Source organism: Phaenicophaeus curvirostris, chromosome 1 (assembly GCF_032191515.1).
Source record: "Phaenicophaeus curvirostris isolate KB17595 chromosome 1, BPBGC_Pcur_1.0, whole genome shotgun sequence".
NCBI lineage: Eukaryota > Metazoa > Chordata > Aves > Cuculiformes > Cuculidae > Phaenicophaeus > Phaenicophaeus curvirostris.
In genome coordinates this window covers 163,900,623-163,918,002 of record NC_091392.1, presented here as the reverse complement: position 1 = coordinate 163,918,002, position 17,380 = coordinate 163,900,623, and the positions used below count along the sequence as shown (strand labels likewise).

At 39.0% G+C, this 17,380-nt stretch overlaps 1 protein-coding gene across 23 annotated transcripts in view; it reads left to right on the top strand.

Moving 5' to 3' along the window:
* Positions 1–17,380, top strand: part of DLG2 (discs large MAGUK scaffold protein 2) — a 1,047,701-nt gene that overhangs the window by 481,361 nt on the left and 548,960 nt on the right. For all 23 annotated transcript variants that reach the window (XM_069879637.1, XM_069879628.1, XM_069879594.1 and 20 more), the window contains one exon: positions 7,661–7,822. In XM_069879637.1, the coding sequence (XP_069735738.1) occupies positions 7,661–7,822 (162 nt within the window). The remainder of the gene's footprint in view (positions 1–7,660; positions 7,823–17,380) is intronic.

Below are 17,380 nucleotides of genomic sequence, written 5' to 3'. Positions count from 1 at the left end.
GTTCCATTGGACTGGAGACTGGCAGATGTTACACTCATTTACAAGAAGTGCCAGAGAGAGGATGCAGAAAACTACAGACTTGTCAATCTGACCCCAGTGCCAGGGAAGGTCATGGAGCAGGTCATCTTGAGTGCCATCTCACAGCACATACAAGACAACCGGGTGATCAGGCCCACTCAGCATGGGTTTATGAAAGTTGGGTCCTGCCAAACTAACCTGATCAGCTTCTGTGACAAGGTGACCTGCTTGATGGATGAGGGAAAGGCTGTGGATGTAGTGTATGTGGACTTCAGTAAAGCCTTTGATGTAGTATCTCACAGTATCCTACTTGAGAAACTGGCTGCCACTGGCCTGGACAGGCAAACCCTCTGACAGGTTAAAAACTGGCTTGATGGCCAGTCCCAAAGAGTGGTGGTAAATTGAGTTGAATCCAGTGTGAGACGGGTCACAATTGGTGTTCCCCAGGGCTCAGTGCTGGGTCCAGACCTGCATGAAGTGATCAAATGCACCCTTAGCAAGTTTGCAGATGACACTAAACTGGGAAGAAATGTCAATCTGTTGGAGCATAGGGAGGCTTTACAGAGGGATCTGAACAGGCTGGATCGATGGGTTGAGGCCAACAGGATGAGGTTTAAGAAGGCCAAGCACAGAATCCTGCACTCGGGATACGCAAATCCCATGTGGTATTAAAGGCTTGGGGAAGAGTGGCTGGAAAGCTGCTTGGCAAAGAAAGACCTGGGTGTGTTGGTTGACAGCCAACTGAACATGAGCCAGCAGTGTGCCCAGGTGGCCAAGAAGGCCAATGGCATCTTGGCTTGTATCAGAAATGTCGTGGCCAGCAGGACCAGGGAAGTGATTATTCCCCTGTATTCAGCACCAGTGAGGTTGCACCTCAAATACTGTGTTCAGTTTTGGGCCCCTCACCACAAGAAAGACATTAAGGTCCTGCAGCGAATCCAAAGAAGAGCAACAGAACTGGTGAAGGGGCTGTAAAACAAGTCTTGCAAGGATCAGCTGAGGGAACTGGGGTTGCTTAGCGTGGAGAAGAGGAGGCTGAGGTGAGACCTTATTGCTCTCTACAACTACCAAAAAGGAGGTTGCAGAGGGGTGGGTGTTGGTCTCTTCTCCCAAGTGATAAGTAATAGGACAAGAGGGAATGGCACCAAGCTGTGTCAGCAGAAGTTTAGATTGGACATTAGGAAAGATTTCTTCACAAAAAGGATTATCAGGCACTGGAACAGGCTGCCCAGGGGATAGTTAAGTTATCATCGCTGGAAGTGTTTAAAAGGTGGGTAGATGATGTGCTTAGGGTTGTGATTTAGTAGTAGACAGGTATGATTAGTGTTGATGATCTCTAAGGTCTTTTCCAACCTAAAGATTCTGTAATTCTACTCAAAACCCATGAGGGCTGAAAAACAGAGTAATGGGATGGTGTTGGTGATCCTTTGAAGTTACTTCCTATGAAAATATATTGTTACAGCTTTAAATCAGTAGGTAATTACATGCAGAACTAAAATATACAAATCACTTGCACTTTTTTTGTTATAGTTAGACACTTCTGAAGTAGTCATTTGCAGTGTGCACTCGGAAGAGGAGTCCTATTTTTTGTATAAATTCAACTAAGTAGGGCACCCAAGTGTGAAGACTGGGGAGAGGGTTTCAGCTGCAAAACACAAATGGCCTGCTGTGTCATGTGCTAAGCAAAGCTGGACTAAATTAAAATCTATATTTTTGGTACAGGAAACATATGAGGGGCAAAGCCATTTAATCAGTGATTTTGTTTGTTTCTCTGTACCATTTGTTTCAGGCAATAATAAGGCATTATTTATTTATTGCATTACATGCTTACTTTGTAATATTCTGATATAAAACCAGGGTGGTTTCTGGGGTTTGTTTGTTTGTTTTTTTTCTGTGCTGCATTCCCACTGCAGGCTTATTTGCGGGGAAACTGAGACACAGCAACTGGCAGCATTTGTCAGCTCTGCCTCTTCAAAGACTCTGTAGTAACCACAGCATAGCCACGCCGTGCCAGAAGCTGTTCCTCAGGTCAGGCAAGGGATAGAAAATGAGGATTTGTGAGGCAGCAGCAGAAGTGGAGTGTTCAAGAAGTGGGAGTGGCAACATTGTGCATCCAGGGCTGCATGGAGAAAGGAGGCTCAAAGGAAGGAGCTAACGAGGCATGGAGACTTCTGTAGTGGCTGTGAGAATATGCACATATCAGAAAAAGAATATTTTGATGGTAATAGCTGAAAACTATAAAAAGGAGTGAAGTTATTGCAGGGCAAAGGGATGGAGAGGTGGTTACAACCTCATGCTGATAGATTGTATGGTTTCACCCACGTCTTTCCTTTGCTGTGCTTAGATAAACAATCAGTATTAGCTGGACTTTTTTTTTTTCTTCTTAAAGTTGCTGGTTTTTATAGTCTGCAGTCACATTCACCATTTAATACTAGCAAAACCGCCCTCTTAGATTGCCTTTTTTTCACACTGGTACTTCAAGTTAAAAATCTATTTTAAATTGTTGGATAGCAAGTAGCAACCTCCAGAGGGCTAAACTGATGCTGTTAACAGGTCCAAAATGCAATGCAGCATATGGAGCTGAATACCTCATGGTACAGATTTGCACGCAGGCGGTTTTAATTAGGATTTAGAATTCCTTGAGGAATGCAGCATTCTGGACTAGTCTCAATTTTGTCAATACACAGTGGTTTTGTTCATGCTAAAGCCTGCAAAAACCAATAGGTTCCTACTTGCTTGTAGCTTTTGATGCTTGTATGTACTGTTAAGCTTTTCCCCAGCTGCCAGCTTTGTGTATGATCATAACCTGTTTATATGCACTTACTATAAAGATTGCCACTTTTTTCCTTAATAATTTTGTACTGGGTCAGTTCAAAGTAAAGAAACGTTTGAAGTTTTATGACATTGCATATCTACTTATTTTTTCCTGCAACCCTTTATAGAGGAATGTGAGAATGTGCTTTAACTCGATGGTTATTGTGCCATCTTGTGAGCAAAAGGTGCATCTACGTCCAGCTAATCTAAGGAAGAGGTGTTCAGGCTAATGTCCATTCCATGTCTACTTCACCATGAAAATAAAATTATTTAGAAGTTCAAAAAACAGATGAGGAGACTACTGTAAAGCATATTTGGTCCTCTATATTATCCTTGCTTTTTTAAAAAACTGAACACACATTGCCTACAATGGGCAAATATCTGCTTATTTCAGTGAACTGAGAGAAGAAATGTATTTGATCCTCCCTGCCTTGAAAGAAAAGGAACTTCTTGCTATAATGAATGGAAGAGTTATGCAAATTCTCAGTATTCAGTGCTGACAGTGTCCCTTCTATAAAACGATTTGGTTCTTGAAGGAAAAATCTTGTCCTCTAAAAATCATTATGTTTTTCTCAGAGATATCACAATGTAATTTATACAAAGCATGGCTAGCTATTACATTGATGCAGAGGAAAACCTAAATCCTGACCTTAGAAATTCTGCTATCTCTTAGAACCTTCGTGAGGAAAATAATCTTTTAATAAAACACTCTCACCCCCCCCCCAAACAAATCTAAAATAAATTGCAGTGGCAGTAGACAAACTGCAATCTTCTTTTAATAGTAATTATTATTATTATTACTATAAAGTCAGTATAGTTGCACTTAGTCTTGGGCTTAGAAGTGCATACTGGAAAAATCTCCTGAGTTCTACCACTCCTTAATTGATTGATTCTCTTTGTGACCTTGAACAGCTTGTTATACTTCTCTGCCTAATTTTTCCCACCTTTAGATGATACACATACTTTTTTAAACAGGATAGTATCAAACTTGACTACCACTTATAAAGCTCGTGAGGCTTCTTAGATGAAAGGTATTGCTGTGATGTAGTGACAAGCTTGTTAGGAATCTACTTGATAAGCAAAAGACCAAGTCATTCACAATAGGTATAATTATTCAATGATTTAAGCTTCTTAATCTACTTCCACAGTCTTGGCAAGCAGATTGTGATTTCTTCCATTTTATATAATGAGAAGAGTACTTTTTTTTCTCTTTTTACTCTATAGATTGATTGCAAATATTCAGAATTCAAGCTGTGTTGCTCATTTGCAATCAGTTGGATGAGTAACATTATTTCTTCTCATCATTGGATGAATGCCCAAGGACTTGTGTGTGCAAATTGTAAGGTTTGTTTTCTCAAGATGTATGACATTGAAATTTTCTGCCTTTGTACAGTAAAATTCAACAGATTGAAGATTGCTGAAAAAAATGAGTGCAGAAGTGAGACAAGGTAGCACTAATATTTTTTTTCAGCGGGACTTTGCAGATTAAACTTTTCTATAATAGACCAAATCCATTATGGTTTTAGTTTTTGCTTGTTGCTAAAACTGTGAACATATCCAGTGTATTGAATTTTGAACCTGATATCATGCAGAAGTGGGATGATGGAATTTTGAACCTGATATCATGCAGAAGTGGGATGATGCTTGACCTGTTCAAAGGTAGTTTCCATGTCAGGGTTGCAGCAGCTGACTAGTAGTGGGGCTACTCTGCATGGGAGTTGCAAAGCAGTTTAAATAGTGGGTTGAGGGGAAAGTTAAGTGAGCAAAGGGTAAGGAACAGGTAGCATTGGGACCCAATTGCTTAACTTGTCTATCCCCAGATTGTAATGGGATGACTGGAGTACTCAGAGGGCATTCTCTCACGTGGGACATTTTCTACAGAAATTCCTTTCTCTGTAGTCTTTAGTTTATATGAAGACCTACAGCTTCTAGGATGCAGTAGTCTGACCCCTGCTGAAGAAGACTGCAAAACAGGAATAGCATTCAAGACTCAAAACATTTTGCTCCCTCCTTTTGCAGCTGTCCTGTTGCAAGCAGACATATTGTGTGATGTCTTGGAATGTGGTCCAGACAAAAAGCCACAGAATCACACAATGGTTAGGGCTGAAAGAGAGATCTGGAGATTATCTAGTTGAAGCCCCCTGCTAAAGCGGGATCACTATGTAGAGAAGAACAGAGGCATGTGTTTTTTGATGGCGACTCTAGTAGGACCACACTCAGCAGCTTAGGACACAGGTTAGTTTGAGTTGATCTAATATGAGGTGTTCTGTTTAAATTTTCTGCAAAGCAAACTGATTGTAACTGAAAAAAAGTGCTGGGGACTGTTGTAAAAACCAGTTCTAATTGGCCCAAAATTGAGTGACAAATTTCCAGCTACCTAAATTGACTGACAATCTCAAAGGTAGATTGTAAGAATATCTCTATTTCCCTGTCAGTTCAGTAGTATGGCTATTATAACTGGTATTGTAACTTCCCACTTTTTTTCGTTCAGATTTAAGGCTTTTGACTATTACTCTATGCTGAATTCATATCTTCAGTTCTGTTTAGCCGACAAATCTTTGACAAACACAATCTTAGAAATGCTCCTTTAGATAGTACAATGTGAGGAGCAGTGACACTGTAAAAATCTCATGTTGTAGAGAAAAATGGTCTCTTATAAAAAGGCACGTTCATATTAAAAATTCACAGCAGCACACTCCATTCCCCCATTATAGGTAATTACAAAGGATTTTAAATATCTGATGCTAGCTGGCAGCACACAATACCCTATCAGCAGCAGGCACTGATTTGTAATTTAATTATCATAAGACATACACCTGTTCTTTTGTCAAATGAAGAGTAGTATTTCTGTGCAATCATGCTTTTCCCTCCAGAAATCTGAATTAACCCTTAGAGGAGGTTCTGGTCTCCAGGGAGTGGAATAAGTTGAAGGACATCTGCAGGATCCCATCAGGACAAATCAATGAAGACCAATGAGGCATTTCTGCAGGAGACTTTCAATTCTGATTTGATATTTTAAGCTTTACCGCTGGCTTTTTTGCTGTGTCAGGCTGTTTTGGTTCACAGCTGAAATATTTCAGTGAAGAGATGCAGTGGGAGGAAAGATTTATGAAAATCAATGGGTTTGGTGCTAAGAACATGAGGCAAACACATACCAGGATTGACCCAGAAATGCTCTAAGCTTGTGCTTTGTGAAGAATGAGAAGGATGGGCATGGGATGGGACAGAGATGAAGGCAGATTGAAAAGTGGAAATCTGTTCTGTAAACTTTCCAGTTTATGGCACATTAACATGGATATTATTGAATTTGTCATGGGTGTGTGCAATTATCGGATAAAATGATCAGTTTTAATTATAAAGCATAGATACTCATGGGAAGATCTACCAGTGTAGATACAGAGAAGCGTTCTGCTTTTCAGGAGCACAGGGCTCAGGGCGAGCCACTTTCCTTTGTCCCTTGCTTCTCATTTAAGCAATAGCTGCACTACAGCACATTGATATGGAAAAGACATACTGATTGACATAGAGAGATGTCCTCTCTTTAATGCCTCCTAGCACTGCTTCTTGCAGTGTAAAGCTGCACTAACGATCACCAAAACTCATTATGGGCTCTGCCACTGCTGTCTTGCCTCTTTGGAAATCTGTCACTAGACATTTTCATTGTTACCATTTCCTGGGCAGATAGGACGACTCTGGTATTCTCCTGTTATTAGTCCTAATCATGTTTTAGCAAATGACTCATTTTAAGGAGGATGTCTCTGAGTAGTCATCTTTTTTGAAAGAGTACTCACTGGATTAAAAAAATAATTGATTGCTTGGGGCTTAAGTGATCTATGTGCCAAGCCTTTAATGTGACATTGCTTGGAGTACCATCTATTACACCAATGGCTTCTTGCCCAAATAATACTACTCTGGTGCTAGTAATTTTATAGATTCATTAATTATGTTATCTGAAAAGTGAGTATGTGAAGAGTTGCAGCCATATCTCAGAAAAAGAGCGAATAAATCATGTCACGTATGTATTCTGAAAATAAATGGCAGCTGCTGAACTGTTTCCATACATGAGAGTGAAGGCAGGAATCAGCTGGGATGTTGTTCATTGGAGGGATGAGTAAATGAAGCAACACTCCAGAGGCCCCACCACATAAACACAGCAGCGCCTATCAGCCGAGTATATGGCATCCTTTTGAAAAGGATTCTAGCTAAAGGACAGATCTGGTAATTTAATTAAATTTTTAGAGTTATATTCCTTGTTATAAGCTCTGTTCTGGATCTTAGACAAGCTTCTTACATTGCTTCTCCATGGAGGAAGAAGTTACAACACCTAATGCAACACCATGCCCTAATTAGTCTTCAGGATAAGGAGGTAACTTTACTGGAGAGCAATTTTCTGTCTCACTATGGCTCTGTGGAAGCACGTGTACTCTCCATCATCAGAGTACATGGTGCTAAATGGAAAATGACTCAAATATTTTCCAGGGAAAGGCTATAGAAGTACAGGTGTTAACACAGGATGTGAACTGTGAGCTGAAGCTATGGCTCAGCTGATCAACACATCTTTTTTCATTATCAGCCCTTGTCAGTATGTCATCTCACAAGTCTACCTGATGGTGAAAGTTTTGTATATCAGTGTATTATATCACATTTTTTCTCCTTGGTGAAATGTTAAAAAGAAGAATGAGGTATTGTCTCCAGAACAGATTAGGAAATCTGGGGGTCATGTTGTCTGATGTCTGATACTCTTTATGTTATCCCGTAATTACATTAATACATGCACATTGCCTCTTCAAAGCTTATTTGTTCTTCCTTGCTATCTTTTTCTCTCTAGAAATATCGTTATCAGGATGAGGATGCTCCACATGATCATACTTTGCCTCGATTAACCCACGAAGTGAGAGGCCCAGAGCTTGTTCATGTGTCAGAGAAGAACTTGTCTCAAATAGAGAATGTCCATGGATACGTCTTACAGTCGCACATTTCTCCTTTGAAGGTAGGATAGATCTTTGCTGTGGCTTTGGTCCTCAAATACGAGAAAACATGTTGCATGAAACACTCAAGAAACTTATTTTGTCGTACAGTCAAGCTGCTTTTTGAGAGGTATCACTGCAGATTGATTGTCCTGAGCTGACTTTTAATGGCTCTGTGTAGTGTAACAGGTGATGGTTTTTAGTTGGCAAAGCATTGTGTTGAGATGTGAGTTTCTTTATCTGAGTGAGATTTTTGCTTGAGCAAAAATCATTTCTGGCAAGTGAGCCTTTTTCCCCCTGTACATTGCAAAAGGAACAGCAAAGGTTCTCGGCCTCAATATCATGGTAACTTTGGAATGGCAGATTTCCCTTCTTGATTGTCCTCATTTAGAAATTGAAAAAATACTGTAAATGTGACCATCTGATAGAATCCTGGGTTATGCATCTCCAGAAAGCTACATCAAAGTCATAAGTTATGGCTGAAAAAGAAGTTCTTTTGCCACTATTCAGATGTTTTACTACTCAAGCACTTGCTGTTTTCTGTGGATTTTGTTGCAAGTCGTAGTGATGTAGAGATATCTCTCTGTTAACTAAGGCAACTATTTATAAAATATAAGTCAAAACAATTTTATATTCATGATGAACCTGTATATCCACCAAAAATAAATCAATTTCTGAAAATTTCATTTTTTCTTTAATAAGAGTGCAATAGTTTGAAGAAGTTTTTAAAACTTCTTTAATGAAAGAAGCATGGATGGAGTGACGAGCATAATGATTTCCCTATTTTTGTTTTCTACTAGTCTGAGAAAGGGAAAAAACAGAAGAATATTTTTACTAGAGTTGATGATGTTCTGGGTTATGGTCTTATTCCAGCAATTAAATAAGCAGTAAACAAAGCAGATAAGCTTTGCTCCTTTTGGTGTTTTAAGGCCTGTGAAATGCAAATTGCTTGCCTAGCAGAGTGATTACAATGCAGTTACAGGTGATAGGAAATGTTTATTATTAAAGATTGATGGGAATAGTGCTGGTGTTCTTTGCATCTTCATGGAACAGCCACATGAATTAATCTTCGTCCTCTGCTCTTCTTGTTCCTGCTTATAGTTTGTATGTCATTTGTTTTTTCACATTTTAGAAGCTTTCCAGTTACTTACTTTGCATCTACTGAAGATGACAATGGTATCAAGCAGTGATATATCTGCTGATGCTGTAGATCAACTTAGTTATTTGGAATAGATTACCTCCACGAGGACTCTGTGTAACCTCAGGGGACAATCACAGACAAAGTGATTTCTTGCCTGGAAGAGAAACATCCATGATCCACAAGGATTCCTTGAAAATTAAGATTATAGTGGTACCTCTTATTCATGAAAATAAAAAATACATATTTTGCTTCGTAGATAGAGACTTTCAAGTTGGGCGGTATGATCCAAGCTGGTAATGTAGCAGTGGTGATTAAATTCTTATTGTGAAGTGAGGTGAAGGGAATCCCCAGACATCTACAGTTGCCTGAAAACTTCTTTCAGTCTGATTTTCTCTTGTGACAAGAGAAAGTTGTTTTCTGACATGATGTGAGGAGAGGAGGTATATAGTATTTCCTCTTTGAAATCAGTGCCTTCTGCAATTCTCTCCTCAGCCTAAGTATTTCTGTCTTTGACTCTGTCCTTTTTCCTTCTTTCCTTCAGATTCAGTGTCTCATGCCTGCCACTTAATAATCTCTCATGCCTGCCACTTAATCTAAATTTAGTAATTCATCTCTTCAGATGGCTTTGAAGTCCCTGCTTGCTTTCTCCTGCAGTATATGTCCTGTCTTTTAATGTTCAGTAGAGAATTAGCTCGGGAGGCTGGAATAAACCTTCTGCGGAGAGCTAACAGCACTTTAGTTACCCTTCCTATCTGAAGTACCTGCTTTGGATTCACTTTTCTTTCTGGGAATTGACTGAAATCTCAATTCAGAAGCTTTTTGTCACAGTGATTTCCAGATAGTTGAGAAATAGCGTTCCAAACACTCCAAAACTCAATTAGAACTTGTTGTCTTGAATTATAGAGTTTCCATCTTGTAGTCTGATATCATTAAGTATTCTGTGCTTTTTACACAGCACTACTGTGTAAACATGGCTGCACTGAATAATGCTAAATCTGAGGGTTATTGCCTCTCGACTTATAGTGTGACTTTCTAGGGAAATGTAAAATACTAGGTTTTAAAGATTTGCTAGCTACGTGTGCCTGAAATTTAAAAATTTTGTTGTCTTTCATGAAAGGTGGAACTGCTGGAATCCTACTCTGAATGTATTTAATAAATGCTGGGGTTCAAATACAGCCTGCCAACTGCAGTCTTAGGAGTGAAAAGATGCTGGAAATCTCAGTGGGATAAAGCTGTCAGGAAATTCCACCACAATCTGTTTGCACTGGAAAGGTTGAGTCGTTCTGTCTCAGTTTTCTGAATAGAGGTCAGAGCATTTGGTGCAAAGAGAAAATGTGTGCAAACAAAAGTCACAAGTTTGCTTATACCAAGAGAGGAATCACATCAGCTACTCCATGTCACTAGGTCTGTCTCTCTGACCAGCTCTCCATCCAGCAAGCATGTCGTGTGAGCAGGGCAGGGCTGGCTGGCTGAGAAGAGATAAGTCACTGCCTGACTGTCTTTCACTGCCTGAATTTCACTGCACCTTGGTGCACCTCTCAACGAGTTTTTGAGGCAACCGTTTGGGTTTAGTGGCTGCAAAATGCCCCGATGACACAGTGTTTTGCTCAATATTTTTATGTTTGAAACAGTATCATAAAAGAAAACTATTTGAGCAGAAATATAATCTATTTAAGATGCTTTGGAATGGAAACTTTGTCCCAAGGCCAAGCCATGTACCCATCTTGATCACATCCCTTTTCTAAGTGACATGAGTTTGGCAGAGGAAAGACTTGCTTGTGTCCATACATTTGTGTTCATCTGCAAATAAATCTGCCAAGACCACGCAATCAGAAAACTACCCTTCAGGGCGGCTAGTTCCATCTCCCATGACTGCCCAGTACCCCCAGCTGTCTCTGGCAGCTGCAAGTGTTATACCTTGTCAGAACAGGTAGACTTCTTGCTACCATCACCTTGTCTGTGCTCCCAAGTTTCCAGTGAACTTCAGCTTGACAACTTGAGCACAGACTTGCATCATTACAGTTACCAGTTTGGTGGATGGTTGAAGTTCAGGCAGAGAAGCCATAAGCCTGTCTATAGCCCTGTGTATATCTCAAAGTAAAACATTCCAGGGATTTTTGAAAGACTTTCTAAGCCTCACGATTAGAGGAAAGATTCAGCCCATCTTTGTGAAGACATATGTTATTCAAAATGCCTTACATGGTCCACATTGCATAGAACAAATGCATCTTGAATTTGATATGAAGTTGCTGTGCATAAATTGTTAAAGAACTTGGCTATAATTTTACATTCCAGATTGTACGGCTTGATGTAGTCCGGAAATATTCTAGTGGAGCTTGTCATTATTGCTTACTTCAGAAAGCTTTTTTTCGATACCAAAATACAAACCAAATTTTCTTTAATGACCTTACACTAGATTTGTGTGCTGAATAATCAGAAATCTTGTCCTCAGACATTCTGAAAATCTCTTTGAGACACTCAGATGCTGATTAGGACAAATGCTGTCTAGGATTGTGAATATGTTTTCTGATATTAATGTTAGACATGTCTTGTTATCTTTCAAGTGCCTAAAATCAAGCATGTACTAGCAGATTACTTCCTTTCAGAGGACAATGTTGAGCAAGAACAACTGTGGTAAAATAGACTCTTTTCACTGTGATTTTTTCCTTCAAATCTTCAGATTTCTTGAAGGAACTTTGCTCTTCTATTTTTCTACCACATTTCTTCCTGTAGCATTTCCTATATAATCAATTCAGTTCTGGAAAATGCTTAATTTTACAAAGCCTCAAGCTTCTGTTAAGAATTGATTAATACTTACTAATGTGGAGAAGATAAAATTTACAGCTTTAGCAACATTGAATGCCAAACACTGAAGTTTTAAAGGAAGGTTTTGAGAAGTTTTGTGAAAGAAAATTGTCACATTAATGTGCTAAATGCTCTTTGCAACTTATGAAGGTGATGAAACTGATTTTTCTTAATCTGTCAAGCGGGAAAGTCTGTAAAGTAATGAAGATACTTTAAAATAACTTTCTTGCACTTTCCTTGTTTTAACACTAGATGGTGTAGTAAGCTCAGGATCCTTTGACCTGAAGCTGCAGCGCTCCGTGACACGCTATGGAGGTTTTTCTTACATGGTTAGAAAGTGCTAATTCAGTAAAAATGCCTTCTTTGAAATTAAGGGCCTTGTGAATCCCTGGTGTGCTGGGAAATTAGAATAAAACACAACCGTTCCTGAAATTCAGACATCCAAGGTCTGTCTCTAAATTAAATGTGCCTTTCCTTCCTCTCCTCCTAGGAACAGACCTAATCAGTGTTCATCAAATGAATGATAACTCTGGCTTCTAGATGAACCTTATTAGTATTATTGTGATGTTAGATTTCTTTTCATTTTAAGTATATTCCACTGTCTTTAGATCAGCTTAAATGTAAAATTCCATGCCTATATCTTTCATCTCCTTGGTTGCTTGAACAGTTTAAATGTCAGGCTATTCCAACTACTATATATATTTCCTAATTTAATGCAAGATTTGAGTGTAGGCATCAATGGCAATTGTGCAAAAGCAAGCAGCCAGGCAAATTACTGTTATTGTCTTAGCCTAGGACATTTTTAAACAAGGGAGTTCAGAAATCTCTTTAGGTGTCTTCTCTTTGATGTTCCTACTTCATAGAAGAGAAGGAACTGCTCTGGCTATTTCTTCCTTTCTATTTTTTTTTTTTTTTTATTTCTGTCCCAGGGTGCTGCCCTGTAGCTCAGCAGGGATGCTGACAGCTTACAGAAAGAGAGGGTAAGTGGAATGACTTTCCAATGGAGAGAGAAAAATCTCTACATGGACCGCATAGGCAATTCATTCAACAAGGTGATCAGGCCCAGTGAGCATGAGTTTTGTAAAGACAGGTCCTGCTTGACTAAAGTGAACGCCGTCAATGACAAGGTTACCCACTTACTGGATGAGGGAAAAGCTGTCATTGTAGTTTACTTGGTTTTTAGTGAAGCCGTTGAAACATTTTCCCACAGCATTCTCCTGGAAATACTGGTGGCTCATGGCTTGGATGGGTGTGCTCTTTGATGGGTAAAAAACTGGCTGGATGGCTAGACCCAAAGAGTCGTGGTGGAGTTAAATACAGTGGGTTGCCAGTTACAAGGAGTGTTTCCCAGGGCTCAGTGTTGTAGGCTGTTCTGTTTAATATCTTTATCAATGATCTGGTTGAGCCTGCAGTGTTCCCAAGTGGCCAAGAAGGCTAACAACATCCTGTCTTTTATCAGTAAAAGTGTGGCCAGCAGGGGTAGGGGAGTGATCATCCCCCCGTACCTGGCACTTGTGAGGCTGTACCCCAAATCCTGTGCTCAATTTTGAGCCCCTCACTACAAGAACGACATTGAGGTTCTGGAGCATGTCTAGAGAAGGGCAGTGGAGCTGGGGAAGGGTCCAGAGCACAAGTGTTACTGGGAGCACCTGGGGGAACTGGGGTTGTTTAATCTGGAGAAAAGGAGGTAGAGAGGAGACCTTATTGCCTTCTACAACAACGTGAAAGGAGATTGTAGCAAGGTGGCTGTTGGTCTCTTCTTCCAAGTAACAAGTGTTCAGAGAAGAGAAAATGGCCTTAGGTTGTACCAGAGGAGGTTTAATCTGGACACTAGGAAAAATTCCTTCATGGAAAGTGTTGTCGAGCACTGGAAGAGGCTGCATAGGGAAGTGGTGGAGTCGTTATCCTTGGAGGTGTTTAAAGAATACGTAGATGTGGTACTTAAGGACATGGTTTAGTGGTGGACTTGACAGTGTGAGGCTTCTGGTTGGACTCAATTATCTAAAAAGTCTTTTCCAACCTAATTTATTCTATGATTTGCTTAGCAGTCTCCAAAGTTAAGGGTATACATTGATATTTGAGCACATTGCTTTTCAGAAGGAGATTTGCTTCTTCCATCACCACAGCAGATTAATTCCAGTTTTTCTTTTCCCTTGATGACTGCAAAACCCTCATCTTGCCCATTACCTGATATTCTCTGTGTCTGGTGAATAAAAGAGGCTTTGTTTCTCCTTAAGTCAGGTATTTCTCAACTCCCATCTTCTAGTGAGTGTGTAAAGTGTCCTTTGCACTCCTTTCCTGCTTTTTATCCACCTGGGTGCAGGAAGGTCATTCCTTGGAATATCCTGGGATCCAGCAAATGCCTTTTTCTGTCTTTATGAAACAGATTTTTCATTATCTCTGAATTCTTCTTTGTCCAAGTGTGACTCAGACCTCACTACAGTGGTTGCTGGGCTTCTCTAACAAATAATAAAGATGGGAAAAGAGACTCTGAGGATGAGCCTGGATGATTAATTAATCTCTGAAAAATGTCTTATCCTGAGCTTCTTGGAAACTGTCATAGAGAGTGATTATTCATGTCTAAAAATATAGATTAGGTAAGAGCTGTTTATTTCAATTATTGTTGCCTTCAATAAAAATGAGTTCTAAAGACAATTTTGTGCAATAAGGTCAAAACCAATTTTTTTTTTCCCCCAGGTGCAAAAGTTCCATTTTTCAATTCAAGATGTTTGGGATTAGTTTTTTACTATTGAATTCTCTGTAAAATAGTCATACACTGGTCACAGGCGCTGTGAAAACAGTAAACTCTGAGACTTTTATGATGTTTTATTGGACCGTGTGAGTTGTAGATTAACTTCATATGTTGCTGCATAGAACCGCCAGATTAGGAAATGCAATCGACAGGTTTGTGTAGCTGTTTTAAATGAGCAGTTGTAGAGAAGCCCTCTGCTCAGGTAACCAGAAATACCTCTAGCTACCAGGGAATCAGACTGACATTTTAAAAACTGGTTGCTGGAGCTTCCTGCATTGCCATGTCTAATACTTCTGCCTAAATATTGTTCTAATGTTTTGGAGGGATCATCTAACTGTGACTAGAAACCCCATTTATTTTATTGAACATAGAATCATAGAATCACAAAATCATAGAATGCTTTGGGTTGGAAGGAAACTTTACAGATCATCTAGTCCAAACTCCCTGCAGAAGTATCCTTAATTTCTGTTCCTGGGGAAGAATCCTATGTTAGAGGTGAAGTTCAGGTAAGGAAGAGAAAAAGATAAGACTTTTATTTTTAATTTTTGTTGTTTAGGTGTGACAAACAGTTGAGGCTAAGCCATAATGCAGATTGTTCTTCCAGAGCAAAGATACCACATTTCAGAGGCACTTACAAGCCATGGACGACTGTGAGAGGCTGATGTTTCTTTGTATGTCAGGAACAGAAGGCTGAGGTTTACTCTTGCAGTTACAAAATTAATTGGGGTTATATAGAGGACATATTAATGTATGCATGGATATATTAGCAAGCCATCTAAAATTTAATCTTGCATCCTTTGCTTACACTGACTACATTTCATAAGTATAGCTAATCTGCATGAAGCATTTTTTAGCCCCAGGGTGGCTCAGCCTAGTAGCAATGATCTTATAATAATACTTTTGATCTCTGCCCTGGTAGCTTCCTAGTTTTTGTGTTTTGGGGGTGTTTTAATTTTCTTCCTCTATTTTCTCTACTCCTTTTTTTCATATGCATTTATTGGCAAAGCCCCATACTGCAGTCTGTATCCATTAATGAATTCCACTGAATATTCAGTAGGATGCTTCATTAAGATACAACACTTGTTACATGTTTAATCATGTATTGCTTTTCTCTTATCTCTTACTGTAACAGCAGATAAGCATATTCCATAGATCTCTATCTGTAATCTATGTTTTTTAATATAAAAATGCAATAGGATTAAAAGGAGACAAAGGAAACACATAAATGTGCCTATGCTTGTTCTTGCTCTTACAGAAGTAGCAAAAGTAGCTCTGAATTTTTATTTTATTTCATTATGCCTCAAGGCAAAATAAGCAGCTTATGAATTAGTATTCTGAATAGTGTTTTGTATCTCAGTTGCATGTGGGCAGAGATGTCTTCCATTTTTGCAACTCTCGTCTTATTCTGAAGAAAGTCCTAAAATGGTGCAAAACTTGAATATTACAGTGAAGACTAGTTACCAATGAAGAACAGTTTTTAGTTTGTGTCATCATAGCTAACTCCATTGTTTTGTATGTTCTTTTTTTTTGCCTTGGGTTTCTGACTGATGGCTTTCCACATGATTTATGTTGTTGCAGATAGTGTCTCGTTATCTTTCTAGCTTCTGACAGAATGAAAAAAGAAACCAAATAAAACTGCTTCTGTCAGTGGATTATTTAATTGGAGAAATCTCAGCAACTTTAAGGAAAACCTCAGGCACTGCAATCCTTTAGATTTTGGCAAAATAAATGATGGCCTCTGATGGACACAAGCAAAGAAAATCCTGACAGTATCTACCAGCCCATTATATGTTGTTAGATTTGCCTGAAGGATAAAGAAAGGAATTTTCAAAGGAAATTGAAAATATTTTCAGGCTATGGACACTTTTTACTTTATAAGGGCCTCCAAGGTATCAAAGGTCTTTTCAAATGTTAATCTGAATTGTAGTTTCAGGAGACTTTCTCTGGTTTTGATCTACTGGGTGATTTATCCATTAGTATTAATTAGCAGTTTTATATTTTATTCCTTTCACATAGTAGATTTCTCCTTAAGGATAGTCTTGTTCCTGAATCTTATGTTTTGAAAAAAAGTCTGACATATTTTAAATATTTCTGGCCATGTGTCTTATTTACAATCAATAAAATGAGGGATTCCAGGAATCCTTTTTTTGTTCTTGTCTTTCTGTAATACAAGTTACTGTGCTTCCCTGCAACTCATTGAACTGTTTTTTCTTTGCTCTACTGGCTGTATGGAGTACTCATAGAATATAAAAAGAACAGAGACAGATGTACTATTACAAAGATAAGGGGGTTTCCATCTGAAAAAAAACGAAACATATTCAATAAATCCATATAATCACCACTTGATACTACAGACCTAAGATTTGTACCTTCTCCAAGTTCCTTTCTTCCAGTCTAGGAGTACAAGAATACCAGTATATTTGTAAAGTATGTGTAATGATTTTTGCCACCTTTCCGAAGTGTTTTGCGACCTCCTGATGGAAAGTGCAATCAAGCATCTTGACATTATTAGTCAGAATATAACAGAAGGGATGTTTCTCAGAGATGCCAGACGGGTTTAACACCATTGGTTTCTGTAAACTCTGTAGATGAAATGTCCTTCTGTCAGACTTCAGCTACCCCTGACACTTGTGAATGTACTCTGCATTTTCAATGAAGCATGAAACTGCCATAATACATTTTCACTGAGGAATATCCTGATCTTTCACTCATTGGTTGGAGATAAGTGCATTTATACATGCAGTGATGTGAAACATCAAAAAAAACCATCCTGGCTTTTGTCAGTATCAGGTGTACAGAAAAGTACAAAGCAAAAGTTTGCAGCTCCAGAAGCTCTGGGTGGGTGCAGCCTCTAACATGAAGAGGACAGAATCTGTGTAGTCA